Genomic DNA, 18,256 nt, shown 5'->3' on the forward strand with positions numbered 1-18,256 from the left:
TGTTTCCCCGAGTTCCAGGAACCACTCTAGCAAATTAATCAAACCCAAGGTGGGGGTCCTGGGAACGCCGATTTATAGCCAGTCAATCAAAGGAAGTGGGTGCAGGGTGGGAGCAGTCTTGTGGGACTGGGCCTTCAACCTGTGGCTCGCAGGCTACCACCAGGTGCATCGTATCAGGATTGAATTGAACCAGAGGACACCCAGCTGGCGTCCGTAGGAGAACCCACTTCAGAATTGGCTGTTGATGGAGAGAAATCCTCATCCATTTTGGTAACCTGAAGTGAAGCATTCTGTGTTGAGTAAGAGAACAGAAAAAAACATTTTGGCTTGTTTTTTTCCTCTCCAGAACAACCAACTGGGGTAGAGTGAACACCAGTGACCTCTGCCCTGAGTCCTCAGGGCAGACGGCCCAGCGAGGGCACCCAGGGTAGGAGCCTGGTCGTCCGCAGAGTCAGATGCTCCCAAGCCTTCTAAGTACGGGAGAGCAGGGGAAGGAGAGACAGCCAGGGCTAATTCCATGCAGATTTCACAATGGTCTGGGACAGTTTCTCTTAGTACTTTCAGAGATCTGTCCGTCTTGTCACTTTCACATAATGTTTGTTATTTTTCCTCCACCCCTATCCATGTCCCAAGTTACTCTGCATAAAAATTCTTGAGAACAATCAAGGGTGTGTGTGCTTGTTTTCGGGAAGGGATGCTGGTGTGTGTCTTCTTCTGCAGCGGGGGCTGAGGGGTAGAGAGAGGAAGCTGGGGGAGGGGAGGGCAGGGTGGCCAAGGTGAGCTGGTACACCACTGCAGCCATGTGGGAGAGAGCCTGAGAGCCCCCCAGGAAGAACAAGGGGTTCCTGGGGCTGGTGGAAGGTGCCACTATTCACGCCCCAAATGCACAGCGCACAGATTAGAAGGAATGCGGCATCAATGCACTGAGACTCAAGCAAGCAGCAGGCTCAGGGTTCTGCCTAATTTCAGGCCAAAAGACCCTCCCCTTATAGAGTGGCCCCAGCTCCTTGTTCAGAAGATTCCCAGTTCCCCTCCTGGCGCTTTTGTCAATGACAATAAGTCACTTAAAGATGTCTGCAAGTTGGAAGCCAGGTCTCAGCTAGTTCCATTTTTAAATCACTCCTCTTTCTGGGATGCTAATGCAACCTTCCGCCCACCTCCTGGTCCACTTTGGTTTGATGAACTGGTTTCTTCTCTGGGCAGAAACAAATGAGTTGAATACACCTGTCTCACTCTCCCAGTGCCTACCGCCATTCAGTTGGAAGGGTGTCTGGCTTGGGAGACAGAAATGCTGAGAGCCTCCCCTGCTACTTGTAGGGGACTGAGTCACCCGTGTCCCTGAAGCCTCCAGCTCTGCTACCTATGCATGAAAAGCACAACAGACCATGCCAGAGGAGGGAGCTCAGCAGATCTGGGCAAAGAGGATGGGGATGAGGTGCCCTAGGACTTTGGGTGCTCCTCAAAAAACTCCCCACGAAACCTCACAGCCTCACCAGCAGTTTCTGCCCTAAGGCCACCCAGTAGGATCACTTGAGCCCTCAGTCCTGGCTTAGCAAGCCCCCCTGCCTTAGTCCAGGCTGCCACAGCAAAGTACCACAGCTAGGGCAGCTCATAAACACAAAGGTACTGCTCACAGTTCTGGAGGCTGGAAGTCCATGATCAAGGCACCGGCAGACCTGGTGTCTACACAGCCGCCCCACCCCTCACGGTATCCTCCCACGGCGGCAAGAGAGTGAGGCAGCTGCTGGGGTCCCTTTTATAAGGGCACTTATCCCACCCACGTGGGCTCCACCCCCATGACCTAATCACCTCCCAGAGGCCCCACCTCCTAATCCCATCACTTTGGGGGTTAGGATTTCAACATAGGAATTTGGAGGGGACACAAGCATTCAGTCCATTGCACCCACAGAAAACCAGGACTCCCGAGGCCCCCCATCACCCACTGTTAACCCCACACAGCTGTGTTTATCCTCCTTTCATGCCATCTCCCTCCCTGACTCCTGAAACCTTCCTGCATCGGCCCCTGGACTCCCAGCCGGTCAGCTGTGAAACGTCTCATTCCCTCAGCCTCTGCTGTAGGCGTTTCTGCTACTTTCTTGTTCTAAATGAGACCTGCTTCCTGCCTGCCTGACCTTTCCCATGAGGACTTTTCTTTTCCCATTCTCCTCATACACCAGTCATATGCCAGGGCGGTAGATGTTTCACTTTGCTTCCTTCTAGAACTTTCCCTCTCCCTCCTCCCTAAAAACCCCCAGCACTTGTGTTCACTGTCATAAGACTTGACACTGCACCTCACGGTTAAGAGCCACCTGCTCCTCCCCTCCCGGGGTCCCTGTCGCTGCCCTGGCTCTCCTGATGCCCAGGTATCACTCCTTGTGGCCTCCTTACCTAATTTCAGCCTCCCCAGCCTGGGCCATTCGCTTCGAGCACTGGAAACATGGCTGGCCCAAGCAGGGATGGACTCTGACTTAAAAGATGCACTGGATTTTGAAGACTCAGCACGAGAGGAAAAAAAATACATAAATACCTCAATAAACTTTATAGCAATTACACGTCAAAATGATAATATATTGGATATACTAGATTCACTAAAGTGCACTACTGTATTTCAGTTAGTTTCTTGTGTTTTCTTTTTTTTTTTTTTTTAGGAGAGAACAAGGTTTCACCATGTTGGCCAGGTTGGTCTCGAACTCCTGACCTCCGGTGATCTGCCCACCTCAGCTTCCCAAAGTGCTGGGATTACAGGTGTGAGCCACCGCGCCTGGCCAGATTCTTGTCTCTTTTCACCTTTTAAGGTGGCTGCTAAGAACTTTAAAATTGCATGTGTGGCTCACCTTTCGTTTCTAGTGGATTCTGCTGCTCTAGAAAGGCTTTTCACCAATCACTGAAATCTAAATCCCACATTCAAATGTCCCACTTTATAAACGCCATGGCTCATCTTATGTATGTATGTATGTATATATGTATGTATGTATGTATGTATTTTGAGACAGGCTCTCTGTCACCCAGGCTGGAGTGCAGTGGTGTGATCACAGCTCACTGCAGCCTCAACCGCCTGGGCTCAAGAGATCCTCTGGCCTCAGCCTCCCAAGTAGCTAGGGCTACAGGCACGCACCACCACATCTGGCTAATTTTTAAAAGTTTTTGTAGGTTGGGGGGTCTCTCTGTGTTGCTCAGGTTGGTCTTGAACTCCTGGCCTCAAGCAATCCTCCCATATCTGCCTCCCAAAGCACTGGGATTACAGACATGAGCCACGGTGCCCACCCTCATCTTCTTAGTGCAGTCCCTCAGGTCTCTGACTCTGGGGTGCCCCAGCTTCCCACAGACCATGCATCCCACTGCCTTTCTACCCTCTCACACCCTCCTCTCCTTGCTGGCCCTCTTCTCCTCCTCCACTCCAGGATCCACGTTATCAGGTCACACACTTCCACTCCTCGCTCTTGTCTTGCTTCCTCACACTTGCACAGGGAAACTCCAACCCTGGTCAGGTCTAACTCCACCCACACAGCCGAGCACAGATGGAAAAAGCAAACAAACAAAAAAAAACCACACCCCTAAGCCAATGGGGCTAATTTAAACTCAGAGACTAAAGACCCAGGGGCGCTGGCTGTCCCTGGGCTCCTGCCTTTCCCTCATCCCATCATGTCTCTGTCCCTCTTCCAGATGTGACTTCCCACTCGCTCCTCCTCTTCTCTCTAGGTTTCCTATTTGACAGAGAAAACAGAAGTACTGCTTAGAGCCCCATGGGCAGGCCCAGGAGCAGAAGCAGACACACTGAACGGACACAAGGGTACTCACACTAGGACCTCACATCTTTGGGGTGTGCTCTATGTATCCGTTTGGAAGGACTCAATGTGGAATAACTCACATAGCCCTTACAAAAACGTATGAGACAGGGGCTATGGGTTTCCCATTTCTTAGAGGAGGAGAAGCTGAGGATAAGAGCTTGTTCAGGTTTTCCCAGCCAGCACTCAGCAGAGATGGGGTCTGAGCCCAGCCTGTTCAGCTGCAGAGCCGGCCTTTTTTTTTTTTTTTTTTTTTTTTGAGATGGAGTCACACTCTGTCGCCCAGGCTGGAGTGCAATGGCGTGATCTTGGCTCACTGCAACCTCTGCCTCCCAGGTTCAAGAAATTCTCCTACCTCAGCCTCCCAAGTAGCTGGGATTACAGGCGCACACCACCATGCCACACCTGGCTAATTTTTCTGTGTTTTAGTAGAGACAGGGTTCCACCATGTTGCCCAGGCTGGTCTCAAACTCCTGAGCTCAGGCAATCCACCCGCCTCGGCCTCCCAAAGTGCTAGGATTACAGGCATGAGCCACCATGCCTGGCCCCAGAGCCTGTCTTTTTAAGCACCACACAAAGCCATCCCCACAACAGAGGTGAGACTTCAGCACTTTAGACTCAGGCATCAGAGCCGAGTGAGGCTGTGTGCGGGTCTGCACCAATAACGTGTCCACACCCTGAATTTCCTTCCCACTGAGTCACCTTTAGGTAACCTTGTACTTGAGCTAGCCTTGTGCTGGTCTGCAGTGGGAGGGAGGAGAGACGGGAGGACAGACCAGCTAGAGCAATGGTAAATTACAGAAGTCATGGGGCCCCGTCTCACGCCTCTTTGTGCCCCTTGCTGCACACAGCACCTGCAGAGTCCCTGAATATATTTTGCTGCAAGATGAAGATGAAGAAGCGAATGAATGAGCAAGCAAGGAAGCAGAGGCCAGGAGCTATAAGAGCAAGGTCTGTGGGCAGGAGAACTGGGGGATGCCACGAGGAAAACTGCCCTGGCCACTCATCATCCCCTCTACTCCAAGGATCACCAGAAGCCCACCGGCCCACCCAGGGCTCTGTCCTCACTGCAGGTCTCCTTCAAGCCCATCCACTCCAGACTGTACCAGGCTAGTGGGACAGGCCGGTGGCACCCCCCTCAGACCCTCCTCACTGCCCCCATCCCTGGAGTAATGCCATGTAGGCGATGGCGTGGCCCGAGGCTGGGGCTTTGGCTGAAGACGGGGAGGGGAGGCTCCAGTCCATGCCCATCTGCGTGGGAAGGAGCCCCCGGTGCCACTGTGCCCCCTCCTTCCCTCTTCCTGACACCTCCTGGAAACAGCAGCCTCCACCCTGGAAACAGCAGCCTCCACCTGAGACAAGGAAACACATCCCTTGGCTCTTCTGGTAGCAAACTTCAGGGGGCCCCAGGGAGCAAAGTGCCTCCAATCAGGATGACGAAGGGACAGACACACATACACCATAGAACCAGGAGCCTTTAGGGCCCAGTATTTCTTATAGATTCTAATATTTGAGAAATAGGACTAAAGGAACTTGCTCAATTTCCTGGAGTATCTAGGCCTCATGAGAATCCCACTAGTAACCAGAATGTTGCTTTCTTCAGCAGAAGGCCAGGATCAGCCCGAAAACACTCTCTAGGCCAGGGTCCCTGACAAGGGGCATGGGTGTTTCCTGGGAGGCCCGGGGTGGCAGCAGCTCCTTCCACCTCCTCATCTCTCCCTCTCTTTCTTCCCCACCTCCGCAAGCTTTGCAGGGGACTCCTAAAGACCAAGGAGGGAAATAAACGTGGATGGAGGGGCTACTGCGTGCAAGGCGCTTTACCCGGGTTATAGCACGTCATCCTCCCACAATGCCTGTGGGGTTAGTAACCTTATTCTCACTTTGCAGACAAGGACACTCAAGATTAGCGGGTTGGGGCCCTGGCAGAAACAGAAGGCTCCCTCAGATTAGGACACATCACAGGGTTTCATAAAAGGAATGTCTCAAAGGTGTGGCCAGGATGTGACCCGCACAAGGACAGAGCAGCATTCATGGGCTGTAATCACCCTTGGGCCCAAAGGGTCAGGGATGGGAGCAGTTGCCAGACCTGGAAGAGGAAAGCCCAGGTAGACAGGGCAGCTTTCAAGGAGCTGTGGTCTCCTGTGGGACAGGAGCAGCCCTGGATGACTCCGTAGGGCAGAAGCTGGAGGAGTAAGTGCTCTAGCTTCCCTGTCTCCCCTCACCCACCTCCTGCCGGGGCTCCCCAGTGAGTTAGAGTAAAGAACAGTGCACTGCACATGGGGATGGCAGGACAAACAGAACCCCCTGTACTGGGTCTGAGTTCACATGCGCAAGGACAATGCAACTAGTGTGTGCACTATGGGTTCACACCCAGCCCTGACACACTGCAATGTATGTCACCAAGCCACACCCATCTTATAGAGGGACAGCCCACTGGGCAAGACAGACCTGGAGCATGCCTGGCCACTGGCTCCCCCGGGGACCACAGTGTCTAACAGAGCCGTGCTCTCTGCTCTGCATGGCCTGTAGCTCTGAACTGGGTTCATAGCCCCCTCTCCTGCACCAGAGCCTGATGCTGTAACCTGTAAAGAGCGGTGACGCTTCCAGAGGCCCCAGCCAGCCCCTCCCAGGAAATCCATTCCCATCTTTGGGCAGCAGCCCAGCAGCCCTCAGCTGAGCCAAGTGAACCAGGGAGATCTGACGGATGAGAAGGTAGATGAGGAGGATAATTTCATTTTATGGGGGAGGAACACAGGAATTGGGAGGCCGGGCCTTGGGGCAGCGAGTGGCCCGGCTGCAGGCCTCGGCAGCCGCCAGGAGCATGTGTAACTCATTACCCCCAGGTCCCATTTGCGGACACGGATGACGCCATGAGTGGAGGGGGCTGGGGCCGCGGGGGCGAGTGGGACTGCAGTATTTTTCTGACACTAACACCTCTCTCTGGCCCTCGGAAAGTGCTGTGGAGGAACCAGGCCCAGCCAGTCCCCACCCACTCCCAGCTCGGCCTCCTCCTCCACCTCCTGGCGCCAGACTGGAGAGGCCCCAGCTGCATATCAGGGAAACCAAGGCGGGAAAGAGGAAGGTGGGAGGGGAGCGAGGAGGGAGGCCAGACCACCGGTGTCTGGGGGTTCTGTTGAGAGGGTGGTGCGAGTGAGCATCCATCAGAGGCCGCCAGAGGCAGCTTGGCTCAGGAACCTTCCAGGTCCTATTTGGGCTTGGTCCTTCCAAGCAGTTCCAGCCCCTCAGGAGGACCCTTGGCTATTGCCCAGGATCCACGAGGTGAGGAGGACGGGGCCTTTTTTCAACAGTGGGCCCCGAGGGGGACAGCAATGACCAAGACTAAAGGGAGGAGGTAGATTCCAGAGGTGACCCCGCCCAGGCATGCAGAGAGGGGAGGTCCCAAAGGCATCAGAGAACAAGGGGTGCCTGGGGCGCCTTGAAGGATGCAGGGACAGGATGAACTGGAGGAGCTGGGCAAGGTGGCTGCTCAGGGAGGGGATAGAGGAACCAAGGCACCCAACAGTCCCTCCTCTTCCCATATCACCTGGCGAGTGAAGAAAGGGAAGGGATAAAGGCAGGGAGGGTGAAGAGAGATGAGGGGTGAGAAGGAAAGAGTGAAAACAGTGGGTCCTGTGCAGAAGTGGAACGGCGCCTGCAGGAGCTGCTCTGCTTGGGGAGGGTCCCTTCCCCTGCGCCGAGGAAGCTCCCTGGGCATCGAGTCCCCGCCCAGCCCATTCCCCACGGGTGTCCCCTCACTTCCTCTCTTGCTTTTCCTGCCTTTGCCTCTGGTGGGTGGCTGCAGGGACCTCCTTTCATCTCTGGGTTGACCACCTGCCCAAGCCCATAAAAGAGGGACTCCTCAACACTTCTGCCTCCAGGCAGTGCCTCCTTGTCCAATGGGTGAGCTCTTTGTAACCTGGCATTTCTTGTCCCTGTTTCTTGGATGGATGGGCAGGAGGGTGTGCGTGGGTGAACCAGGTGAAGGCTAGCACCTGGACAGGGGTGCTCACGCTTGCTGTCTGGGTGAGTGTCTGTTGGGGGTGCCAGCAGCCACATCGTGAACAGAGCTTTTCCAGGCTTAAGGCAGATTCTGCACTTGGATTCCCACGTGCCTCCTTGTCTATTTCCCCACTGGTTCCGAATCCAGAGGTGAGGGAGTCACTCCCTGGCATCGTCAGCCCTACCCCATGAAATCCCCATCCTGGGAAGGAGCCTGCATCCCAGGTAAGGAGACTCAGAATCTGGTTCCAGCTCCACCACTGACGACTTGAGTGGACTTACCATGTCATTTACCAACAATCACAAAGACTTCCTGGACACCTGCCACCTACAAGGTCCCAAAAGAATTCCAAGAGGAGCAAAACATAGTCCTGACTTCACGGATCTCAGTGAAGATGAGACCTGCACTCCACAGCACATGGGCCATGAGAGCAGGGCAGCTCATCACATCCCAGCAGGAACACCGGGGAGCCTGCGGGAGACTGGACCTGGGGCCCATTAGGTCCCACTGCCAGGGAAGGCTGCATCTTACCTTCATGTTGGGCTGTACTTTTGCAATTTTGCCTCCGCTGATCCCACTATCCCCACGGCCAGCCTCCAACAAGAAGTGCCATTTCTCCTCCTCTCCTCCCACCTCTCACCCTCCATTGAAGGAGGAAGTTCTGTAAGGGTCTTGGAGCTTGTTCTGGGCCTCACACTTCACTGTCTTCATTTATTCAATAAGGGCTCAAGGGTAGCCCTGACTGGGTTCAGGGGTGCTGGCTCTCCCTTCCTTTCTCATCTCTTCCCACCTTCCCCCTCCTCCCTGCCTGGCCCCAACCCTTCCTCTTCCCCTCCCATTTCACTCCGCAGAGAGGAGGATCAAAGACGCAGCAAAACCCTTTAGAAATAGATCAAATATGGCTTGAATTTCCCCAAGGCAAGCTCATTGTTTTCCTCTCCAAAATGAAAGGAAGAGGGGAAAAAATCAAATTGGAAGACCACAAGCTTTGAAATCCCGGGCTTCATCTCAACACTCTACTCTGCCCGGGTTCCTCATGTTCCAGCCCCCAATCTGGCAGCCAGGAATAAAGATGGACCCAGAGAACTCAGCAATCAGGTGTAGATGGTGAATGCTTTGCCACATTTAGACTTCAAGAACCCCTCTGTTCATCCATCCATCCATTCATTCATTCGATTATTCATTCATCTATCCATCCATTAATCCATCCATTCATCCATCCATCCATGCATCCATCCATTCATCCCTTCATCCATCCATTCATTCATCAATCCATTTATTCACTCATTCATCTATCCATTCATTCACTCATCCATCCATTCATCCATCCATCCATTCATCCATCCATCAATCCATCCATCCATCCCTTCATTCGTTCATCCATCCATCCATCCATCTATCCATCCATCCCTTCATTCACTCATCCATCCATCCATCCATCCATCCCTTCATTCATTCATTCATCCATCCATCCATCCCTTCATTCATTCACTCATCCATCCATTCACCCATCCATCCATCCATTCACGTATCCCTCCCTTCATCCATTCATCCATTCATTCATCCATTTATTCATTCATTCATCCATCCATTCATTCATTCATTCATCCATCCATTCATCCATCAATTCATCCATCCCTTCATTCATCCATCCATCCATCCATTCATCCATCCATCCATCCATTCATCCATTTATTCATTCATTCATCTATCCATTCATTCATTCATCCATCCATTCATCAATTCATCCATCCCTTCATCCATCCATCCATCCATCCATTCATCCATCTATTCATCCACCCATCCATCTATTCATCCATCCATCCATCCCTTCATTCATCTATGCATTCATTCATCCATCCCTTCATTCCTCCATCCATTCATTCATCCATTCATCCATTCTTCCATTCATTCAAAAAATCCCTAGTGAGCACCTACTGCATACTGGGTTTGGGAGACATCAATAAACAAAATAGAGATGCCTGCTGTGGTCCAGCCTATATTCTTGCCATGGGGAACAGATAATGAATGATACATGTAAATAAGGAGACTACTGAGTCAGGAGGAAGTCAGACCACGGAAGAAAGGAAAAAAGAGTCAGGGAAAAGGGAATGGAAACTCAGGCCTTCGAGAAGGTGAGAGCTGAGCAAAGTCCTGGGGGAGTAGAGCATGGACCAAGTGGGACGGGGCAGTGATGCACACCGTGGGATGCCAGGGGAGCACCCTTTTAAGGGGAGAAGCCCCAGGTGAGTGAACCAGAGGTTCCCTGCCAAGGTTGGGGCAGCGAAGAGGGGAGAGGCATGGGACCTCCTGGGCACATTGTCAGCACCCAAGTTTTCACTCCTGCTGAAGCGGGAGCCACAGCCATGCTTTGCCCAGCCTAGCGTCATATTCTGACTTGGGGTTGAAAAGGGCCACATCCTTAATGCAATGGCCAGGTCCGATTTTACATACAGAATTTTAGAACCAGATAGGACCTCAGAGATACCCCCCTGCATCCTTATTTGGCAGACAAGTACACTGAGGCCCACAGAGGGTCACATGCCCAGGAGGCGCGAGTCAGCCTGGACGCCACACATCTCAACCTCTGCTGCCTGCCCTGCACCTGGGCCCTAGCATCAGGGAACCCTGGGACAGGACATAGCTAGCATAGCTCTCAAAGTGCCCTCTGACAGAGCTCCCCACACCACAGGGGCCCAGAAGGCATAGTGGCTGGGGTTGCTGTTAATTTTCAGTCCTTCTGGTCCAAATGAACTTTTCTTTAAAAAAAAAAAAATCTGGGATTCAGAAAAAGGGAGAGTAAGATGAGGTACTGGGAAGAGGGTATGGTGGTCCCAAGGACATCTGACCCCTCCCACCCCTGAGGTCCCCCAGGCTGGCCCTGATGGTCCTCTCCAATCACCCCACTGTGCTGTACCCAGTCTTTCTTGCCAAATCAAGCCCCTTTGCTGATGTGCTAGTGGGTACGGATGCCACCTTCCCCTTTGCTGATGGACTGATGGGAGCTCTGCATGGGGCCAGCACCCCAGGCCTTCTCTGCCCAAGTGGCGTGAGCCTTACAGAAACCCTGACTCAACTTGGTGTCACACAACTAGGAATACCTTTCCCACCTCTTCTCTTAGACAATCGTATTCAGTCTTCCAGCCCTTTTCCAGAAAGCCCTCTGCCTGCCTGACCTCATTATTCACACACATTTTGGCCTACTTTATATTTTAGGCAGTTGTTCCCATGCCAGCCCCTTCTACTGGGATCATAAGCCCTTTGAGGACAGAGACTGTTTTAATTTCTCTTTGGAGCACTCCTGGCTGCTCACCCTGGCCTGACACATCATGGATCCTCAGAGTATGTTTGTTGATTGGAATCTGGAAGAAGAGCCACCATGGTGGACAATCCTAGGGTGCATTGGTCAGAAGCCCAGATCTCCTTGTCTTCTCTGCCTGCGGAGACCCTCCCCACTCCCTGCCTCTCTGAGCCACCGTAGTTCTTTCCCTACACTCAGCGCCTGGTGGGAGGAATACAGGGTTAGAGGAAGAGAGGAGTGGAGTCATTACTCTTCAGTAATTTCAAGAGGCAGTTGGCAGAGTGGAGCAAAACGAGAGAGGGAAAGGGCCTGTCTCTCCTTGGCCGGAAGTCTTTTTAAGGCTCTTCAGTAAGCTTCATTTTATTTCTCTTTGATGTGGGGGCAGCGTTCTCCTCTCTGACATGTGCTGCATGCAGCAAGAATTTATCAGTCATCTACTGGGTGCACAGGAGCCGGACTGATGGAAAAGCGCTCTGGGCTTCTCCAAAGGAAGCTGCATCACTCGGATCTCCAGGGTTTTAGCAAATAAGCAGCCCCTGAGATGCAGGGCCTTCTGAGTCACTGGCATGGGGAGCCCTTTCTGTGGCAAGACCAGGGCCTTGCACCCACTGGCAGAATGAGCACCTTGGAGAGCGGTTTGCCCCTCACGAGTGCTTCAGGAAGTGGGTGGGAGGCCCCTCTCCTCACCTGAGAGGGTCTGCACTGACTGCCTCAGAGGCCCTTGCCTGACCCCAGTCTCACTCTCTCAGGAGTAGAAGCATGGCCCTCAGAGTCAGGAGGCTCCGTGCTGGACCACCCTATGAGACTGATGGGCTGTGCAATCTGTCCATCTGTAAAATGAGTACTCATCTTACTGACAGGTTTGTTGAAGTGAATGAATGAGAAAACCCATGGAAAAGACCTTTTAAAGCATAAAGTTCAATATATGCACTATTACATGAGGAGGTCACAAGCACTCAAAGGCAAGGCCAAGGTTGGGTGGGGGCGGGGCGGGGCGGGGCGGGGCGGGGCTCCCTCCCCACCCCCGGGCCAGATCTTGTGCCCCAAGTCTGAGCCAGCTGCACTCACCACCCTCACACAAGTTCAGCTTGGACAGGCTCCTGCCGTCAAAGGAATCCTCACAGATGGAGCTGGTGTCACAGTCGCTGACAGTGTGCAGGTACATGGCTTTGTTCTCCATCACGCCCTGCAACAGCTGCAGAGAAGGCAAGAGGGGAGGAGAGGGAAGACGAAGGCAGGGAGAGAGACAGAATCAACTGTAAGTGGAAACAGAAGCAAATGGACAGAACAAGGCACCCATCCCTGACCCTAAGCCTGAACACGGGAACCTCTGCTCATCACCAGGACCCAGGTGCCATCCTCCAGGTCCTTGGGGCCATGATGCCCCCACCCCCAGTTTCCTCAGGACTTCAGAAGACCAAGGCCCTTGGGCCTTTCTGATGGTGGGATGTGTCTGTTCCTTTCAACAACTCTCAGGGAGGCTGGAATCCTGAGCTGGGGCCACTGTGGGTCACACTGGGTGGGGCCAGGAGGAGGGAACCCTGCCAACTCGAAATGTGACCTGCGAGCAGGTTCTGAGCCCTCAAAACCCAGGGCATGCCAGACAGACATGAGCTTCTCTTTTGTGTTGGAAATGAAGGAAGGAAAGGAAGACACGAAGGGGCATTCAGAGCGGGTACCGAGACCACTTGCAAACAAAGCTGAGCAGACCAGGACTGCTCCCAAATCCAATGGGGCTGGCATGTTGGAAGGAGCTTGGCTCAGTAGGACCACAGCAGGGATTCATCGACTGTGGTGGGGCCCGAGGAGCAGGGAGCCTCTGCAGGGACCTGCAGGCACTAAGCATCTGGGCAGCTTTAGGCCAGGGGAGGGCTTCTGTCTGCATGGCCCCAGAGGCTGACTCACTGGGTCTCTGGGTCTACACCATGACGTTCCAGGGGCATATACATTGACTTAGGAGAATCCTATGCTCTTTGAAAGGAAACAGCCTGTTGACGCAACAATGTGTACAACCCGATCCCATTTTGTAAGAGATGCGCACATAAGATGCGTGTGGATGTAAGACGCTATGATGGCTCCGGGTGAGAAATGTATTACAGGACTCTGGCTGGAAGAGATTGTGGGGATTTAATATTTCTTTTTGCTTTCAGATTTTCTGGGTTTTCTGTGACGCATTTGCATTCCTTATGTAATGAGAAGAATCTGTTTTTTAAGCCAAATTACAAAGTATTTACATCAATTACTTGATATTGTTTTTGTCACATAAATGCTCAGTGACTTCACAAATTATTCTCTACTTTCATCAAGGTTCCAGGCATGAGTTTATCTTGACCTTTGCCTCTGATGCTCTTTAACTATCTGGACATTTAAGCAAAAAACCAGCTTTTTTGTTTGTTTGTTTAAATAATAAATCCTTTGGAAGATAAAAGCCCCATGAGGATGGGTCCCAGGCCCAGTATGGAGCAAACTCAACCCTTCGACCCAGAGGAGACTGGGAGGAGAGGATGCAGGGCTGGCAGGTGGCAGTGGGGGGACAATGCCTGTTGATTGAGAGATCAGTCCATCAGTTTCTCTTCAGAGGGAGGGTGGGCAAGTAGGTGTGGCAACTTTCTTTTTTTTTTTTTTTTTTTTTGAGACGTAGTTTCGCTCTGTCACCCAGGCTGGAGTGCAGTGGCACAATCTCGGCTCACTGCAAGCTCCGCCTCCCGGGTTCACGCCATTCTCCTGCCTCAGCCTCCCGAGTAGCTGGGACTACAGGCGCCCGCCACTGCGCCCGGCTAATTTTTTCTACTTTTAGTAGAGACGGGGTTTCACCGTGTTAGCCAGGATGGTCTCGATCTCCTGACCTTGTGATCCGCCCGCCTCGGCCTCCCAAAGTGCTGGGATTACAGGCGTGAACCACCGCGCCCGGCCGGCAACTTTCATAAATAGACATAATCACAGAAGGAGGCTGGCTGGGTCGCCGTGTAGCAGAGCAAAACATGAATTCCATATTTTCTTTCTTCCTTTTTTTTTCCATTTTTTTTTTTCTTTTTCTTTCTTTCTTTTTTTCTTTTGAGACAGGGTCTCACTCTGTTGCCCAGGCTGGATGGCAGTGGTGCAGTCTTGGCTCACTGCAACCTCCACCTCCCAGGCTCAAGTGCTCCTCCCAACTCAGCCTCCTGAGTAGCTGGGATTACAGACACATGCCACCATGTCCAGCTAATTTTTTGCAGAGATGGGGTTTCACCATGTTGGCCAAGCTGGTCTGGAACTCCTGGACTCAAGCAGTCCACTGGCCTCAGCCTCCCAAAGTGCTGAGATTACAGATGTGAGCCACTGCACCCAGCTGAACCCTTTATTTTGAACTTGGCCTCCAGAGAGCTCTGACATTTGGGCTAAGAAGAGACCAGAACTGACCAGTCACTGTATACATGTCCTTCCAATGACCCAGGAGGGCTGGAGGCCTCTGCTCTTAGCCCTTCTCTACATCCCCCACAATGGGCACACACACGCATGTGCACACACACAGCTATGGGGCTCCCAGTATCTGCAGGCCTCTCCTCCAGCCTATGGGAGGGATGGAACAGGGGGTGGTCCGCAGCTCTGCCAGGATCTCTCCTCCCTGCCCCAGACTCCACCCACTCTGGCTTCCCTGCGCTGCAGTGGTGTCCAGTTCATTAGGCTCCCAATTCCGGCCCTCCACCCAATGTCTCCACCCAGGGAGGGCCTCTAGGTGGGGCCCCGGGCAGCTCCAGCACTGCTAAGCTGCAAGGCACCCTCCCTCATTTCATGAGCACTCTGTGCGGCACCCCTCCCTCTGGTTTCGCTCCTTGAGGGGCTGTGAAGCAGGAGGCTAAAGTCTCTTTTGCCTACAATAACCCTCCCTCTGCCAAAGGCAATAGCCTCTACTGCCCAGAGGCCACACAGAGCCAGACAGGGCGCTGCCCCTGGGGAGTGGAGGTGTGAGGCCCCGCTGTCATTTCCATCTTCCTCCTTTTCTGGTTAGCTCCTGGGATGGGGCTGGAATGCACAGCTTGTTACCCAGAATGTGTTTGAAGGGTGGCCCATCTCCTTCCTCCTCCCCACCCCTCAGCTGGTCCAGCAGGAGCCCCAGGGAGCTGCTGGGGAGAGGGACCGGGGCCAGTCGGGGCCAGATGTGAGTGCACAGGGCTTGGAAAACTCAGACAACTCTACTCATGTTTGTTACTTGGAAATGAAACCTACACATGTTCTGTCTGCCCAGGTTTTCTTGGGGGCTGTTTATCTTTCTTGGGGGAGGGAGCAGACATTGGGACCCTCAGATCGCGGATTTTATTGTCTTCGGACCAAGTCTGTGCTCTAGAAGATGAAACTGACGGCAACTGCTCCTCCCAGGAGCACTGTGATGGGGGCAGGCTGATGGCATTTGCATTCCGTCACTCCCATTTTAAAGATAAGCCATCCCAAACCAAAGAGGCAAAAGAAGGAATGGATATCAGAGCGGGAAGAGGCCCCGGGCACAGTTTTCCCACACAGGGCACTGGCTCAGCTGTAGGGTTGCTTTGTCTGGGGATTGCATGTCAGGCTTTTTTGGTGACCCCTTTCTGGGCCCCAGATCAGGCAGAGAAGAGAATCCCACCTCACACTGCCAGACAGTGTACTCCAGTAGATGGGGATCCTGGGACTGAGGCAGGGCTCTGAGAGCTTGAAGCACATGAGCAAGATGTGGAAGCCACAGCGACCCGTGGATGAAGCCCAAGGAGCCTGGACCTCAACTTGCAACTCAAAGAGGGAGGTCTTGCTCTAACAGGGAGGGGACACCCTCTCCACTAACCTCTTGGCTGTCATGATTTACTTCCAGACAATTTCACCCAAGGCACTTAGAAGGGCAGGTTCAGGGCCAGGGATCTTCTTCTAGATTCTAGATTCTGCATTTTAGAGCTGAAAAAGACCTCAGCCATCTGTGCCCTGCGGCCCTGTGCCCTGGGGCCATCTGTGCCCTGCAGGCCTGGCTCTCTGCAGGAACCGGGGAGCACAGAAGCCAAGGGCTCCTATCCTAGCTCCTCTGTTTATTGGTTTCTTGGGGAACTTGGCTCAATCACCTGACCTTATTCAGCCTCAGGTGCATCACCTATAAAATGGGAAGGTTGGTATATGCTGGTCTCCCAGGGTCACTGTGAGCCTCCCATGAGATAATGCAGGTGGCATGACTTTATGAACAAGGTCACTCAGGGGAGCTGGTGGCAGAGTCTGATGAGAACAAGCATCCCCCAGCATCTTCTGACCCTGTCTGGCAGCCAGGTAGGGGAGTGTCCAGGTTCCCAAGGCCTCCCTCCTACCTAGCCAGTCCCAGAAACAAAGATGTTTGAAGTTCCCTTTGAAAAAGGCAATTGCAAATGCACTCCAGGGCTGATATCTGGACCCTGGCTCTTCAATCCTTCTCTGGACATCAGAAGGACTCCGTTAATTCCTCCTCTAGGTAGCGCGAGCCTCACTTGCTGCTCCCAAGTCAGTTTCCCTGGGTACCAGCATCGAACTCTGCAGGCTTTATGGCTTTTCTTTGGATTACCTCACTTTAAACTCATCAAAACCAAGGAAAAAAATCACATGAGTGTGGCCCTTCTCCAGAGAGAGAATCGCTAAGTAGGTTTTAAATGTTTTCCTCCTCTAACTGTACTTAGTTAAGCTAAATCATAACCCAAAGCTGGACAGAGACAGATGTTTTAGAAATAACTTCTCCCCACATATATCCAACCACTGGCACATGCACACGCACAGACATGCACACACACACATGCGCACACACACACGCACACACACGAAGCCGTGGAGAGGAGCTGTCACCTGAGCCATCTGCACCCTGAGTAGGCTCTTGGGCTGTGACATGAGTCAGGTGGAGTTGTCACCAAGGCAATAGCTTCCCTCTGGCACCCCAAATGCAGACTCACACTCTCTCCAGTCCAGGCAGTTGGATGAGGGCCCAGCAGATATCTGCGGGCCCAGCTAGCGGAGACCTTCCCACCTGGAGAAGGCACCTTCAGGCTCTACGTCTGAAGTTTCCCAAACTCCATCCAGCTCATTCCAGTCTCCTCCAGCTGCCTTTGAGACAGCATGCCCAGATGATAGGACAAAATTAGTACCAAGACTCACCTGAGTGCCTCTGGCTGAGGCTGTAGAGCCTTGTCCCCTCAGAGCCTAGCATTCGCCATGGTGGCTGGAGAGCTGGCTGCCACCACGCTGAGACCCAGGCCGCCCCTCGGACCGCGTCCCCACAGCCAGTCAAATCCAGATGGAGTCATAGAAAGCGGCTGCAGGGGCGCCCAGGGACGAGTCTCAGAGCAGGACCACAGGGGCCACTTCTGCAGGAGGACCAGGTTAAGATGCAACCTGTGGCAGAGTGGGGGTCTGGGCCTGGGGGACCCCGAATGGGGGTATGCGCCTGGGACTCCCTGTCCTTGGTGCCTGGCCCTGAGTAGCGACCAGGAGATGTCCTGAGGAGGCACCGGCAGCTCCTCTAGGTACTGCCTGAGATGCGAACTGCAGCTGCTCTCGCCGCCAGTCTGTATAAAACAAAGTTCTTGGAGCAGTTGCGGAGGCTTCTGCAGTGGGGTCTGGGATACTGTCCCCCTCCTGTGGCCAATCGTGGCATTACAGCCCCATGTTGGAACGTCCGCCGGGCCCAGAGCAGCGCAGTCAGCCTTGGCCTTGGGACTCCATCACCCCGGCCTAAAGGCCCTGCTCAAAATACTTTTTGGAAGGCCTCTGGGGGAGTGGCAGCTAGACCTGGCTTGTGAACCACGCAGGAAAACCAGTCTTGTAAACTTATTTATAGGACAGAATTGGCATGGCTCAATTCATTCACCAAAATTGGCACAGAGTTACTTCATGTATTTTCCTGGAGTCACATTCGTCCCCAAAGGACACGGATTGGCCACACTGGGGGTAGTCAGGAAAATGCCCCAGGGGGTTCCAAGGAACTCAGCAGCAAAATCAGCGTTTCTGGCTCATTAATGCTGCACAGGGGCTGCGGGATGCAGGATGAAGACTAGCTGGCTGTCCATAGCAACTCGGTCTGGGAGGGGGACCCAGGCACGAATAACCCTGAACCGGAGCATGATTGCTTACGTTTGAAAAAGGAGATCTAGGCCAGGTGCAGTGACTCACACCTGTGATCCCAGCTCGTTGGGAGGCTGAGGTGAGAGGATCACT

At 53.2% G+C, this 18,256-nt stretch overlaps 1 protein-coding gene across 1 annotated transcript in view; it reads right to left on the minus strand.

Moving 5' to 3' along the window:
* Nucleotides 1-17,637, minus strand: part of SCARA5 (scavenger receptor class A member 5) — a 122,603-nt gene extending 104,966 nt beyond the window's left edge. Inside the window, exons 1-2 of the mRNA XM_007962015.3 lie at nt 17,198-17,637; nt 12,155-12,281 (exon numbers count right to left, since the gene is read on the minus strand). Of these exons, the coding sequence (XP_007960206.1) occupies nt 12,155-12,266 (112 nt within the window). The 5' untranslated portion in view covers nt 12,267-12,281; nt 17,198-17,637. The remainder of the gene's footprint in view (nt 1-12,154; nt 12,282-17,197) is intronic.
* Between the last annotated feature and the right edge of the window lie 619 nt (nt 17,638-18,256).

The sequence above is a fragment of the Chlorocebus sabaeus genome, chromosome 8 (assembly GCF_047675955.1).
Source record: "Chlorocebus sabaeus isolate Y175 chromosome 8, mChlSab1.0.hap1, whole genome shotgun sequence".
NCBI classification, from domain to species: domain Eukaryota; kingdom Metazoa; phylum Chordata; class Mammalia; order Primates; family Cercopithecidae; genus Chlorocebus; species Chlorocebus sabaeus.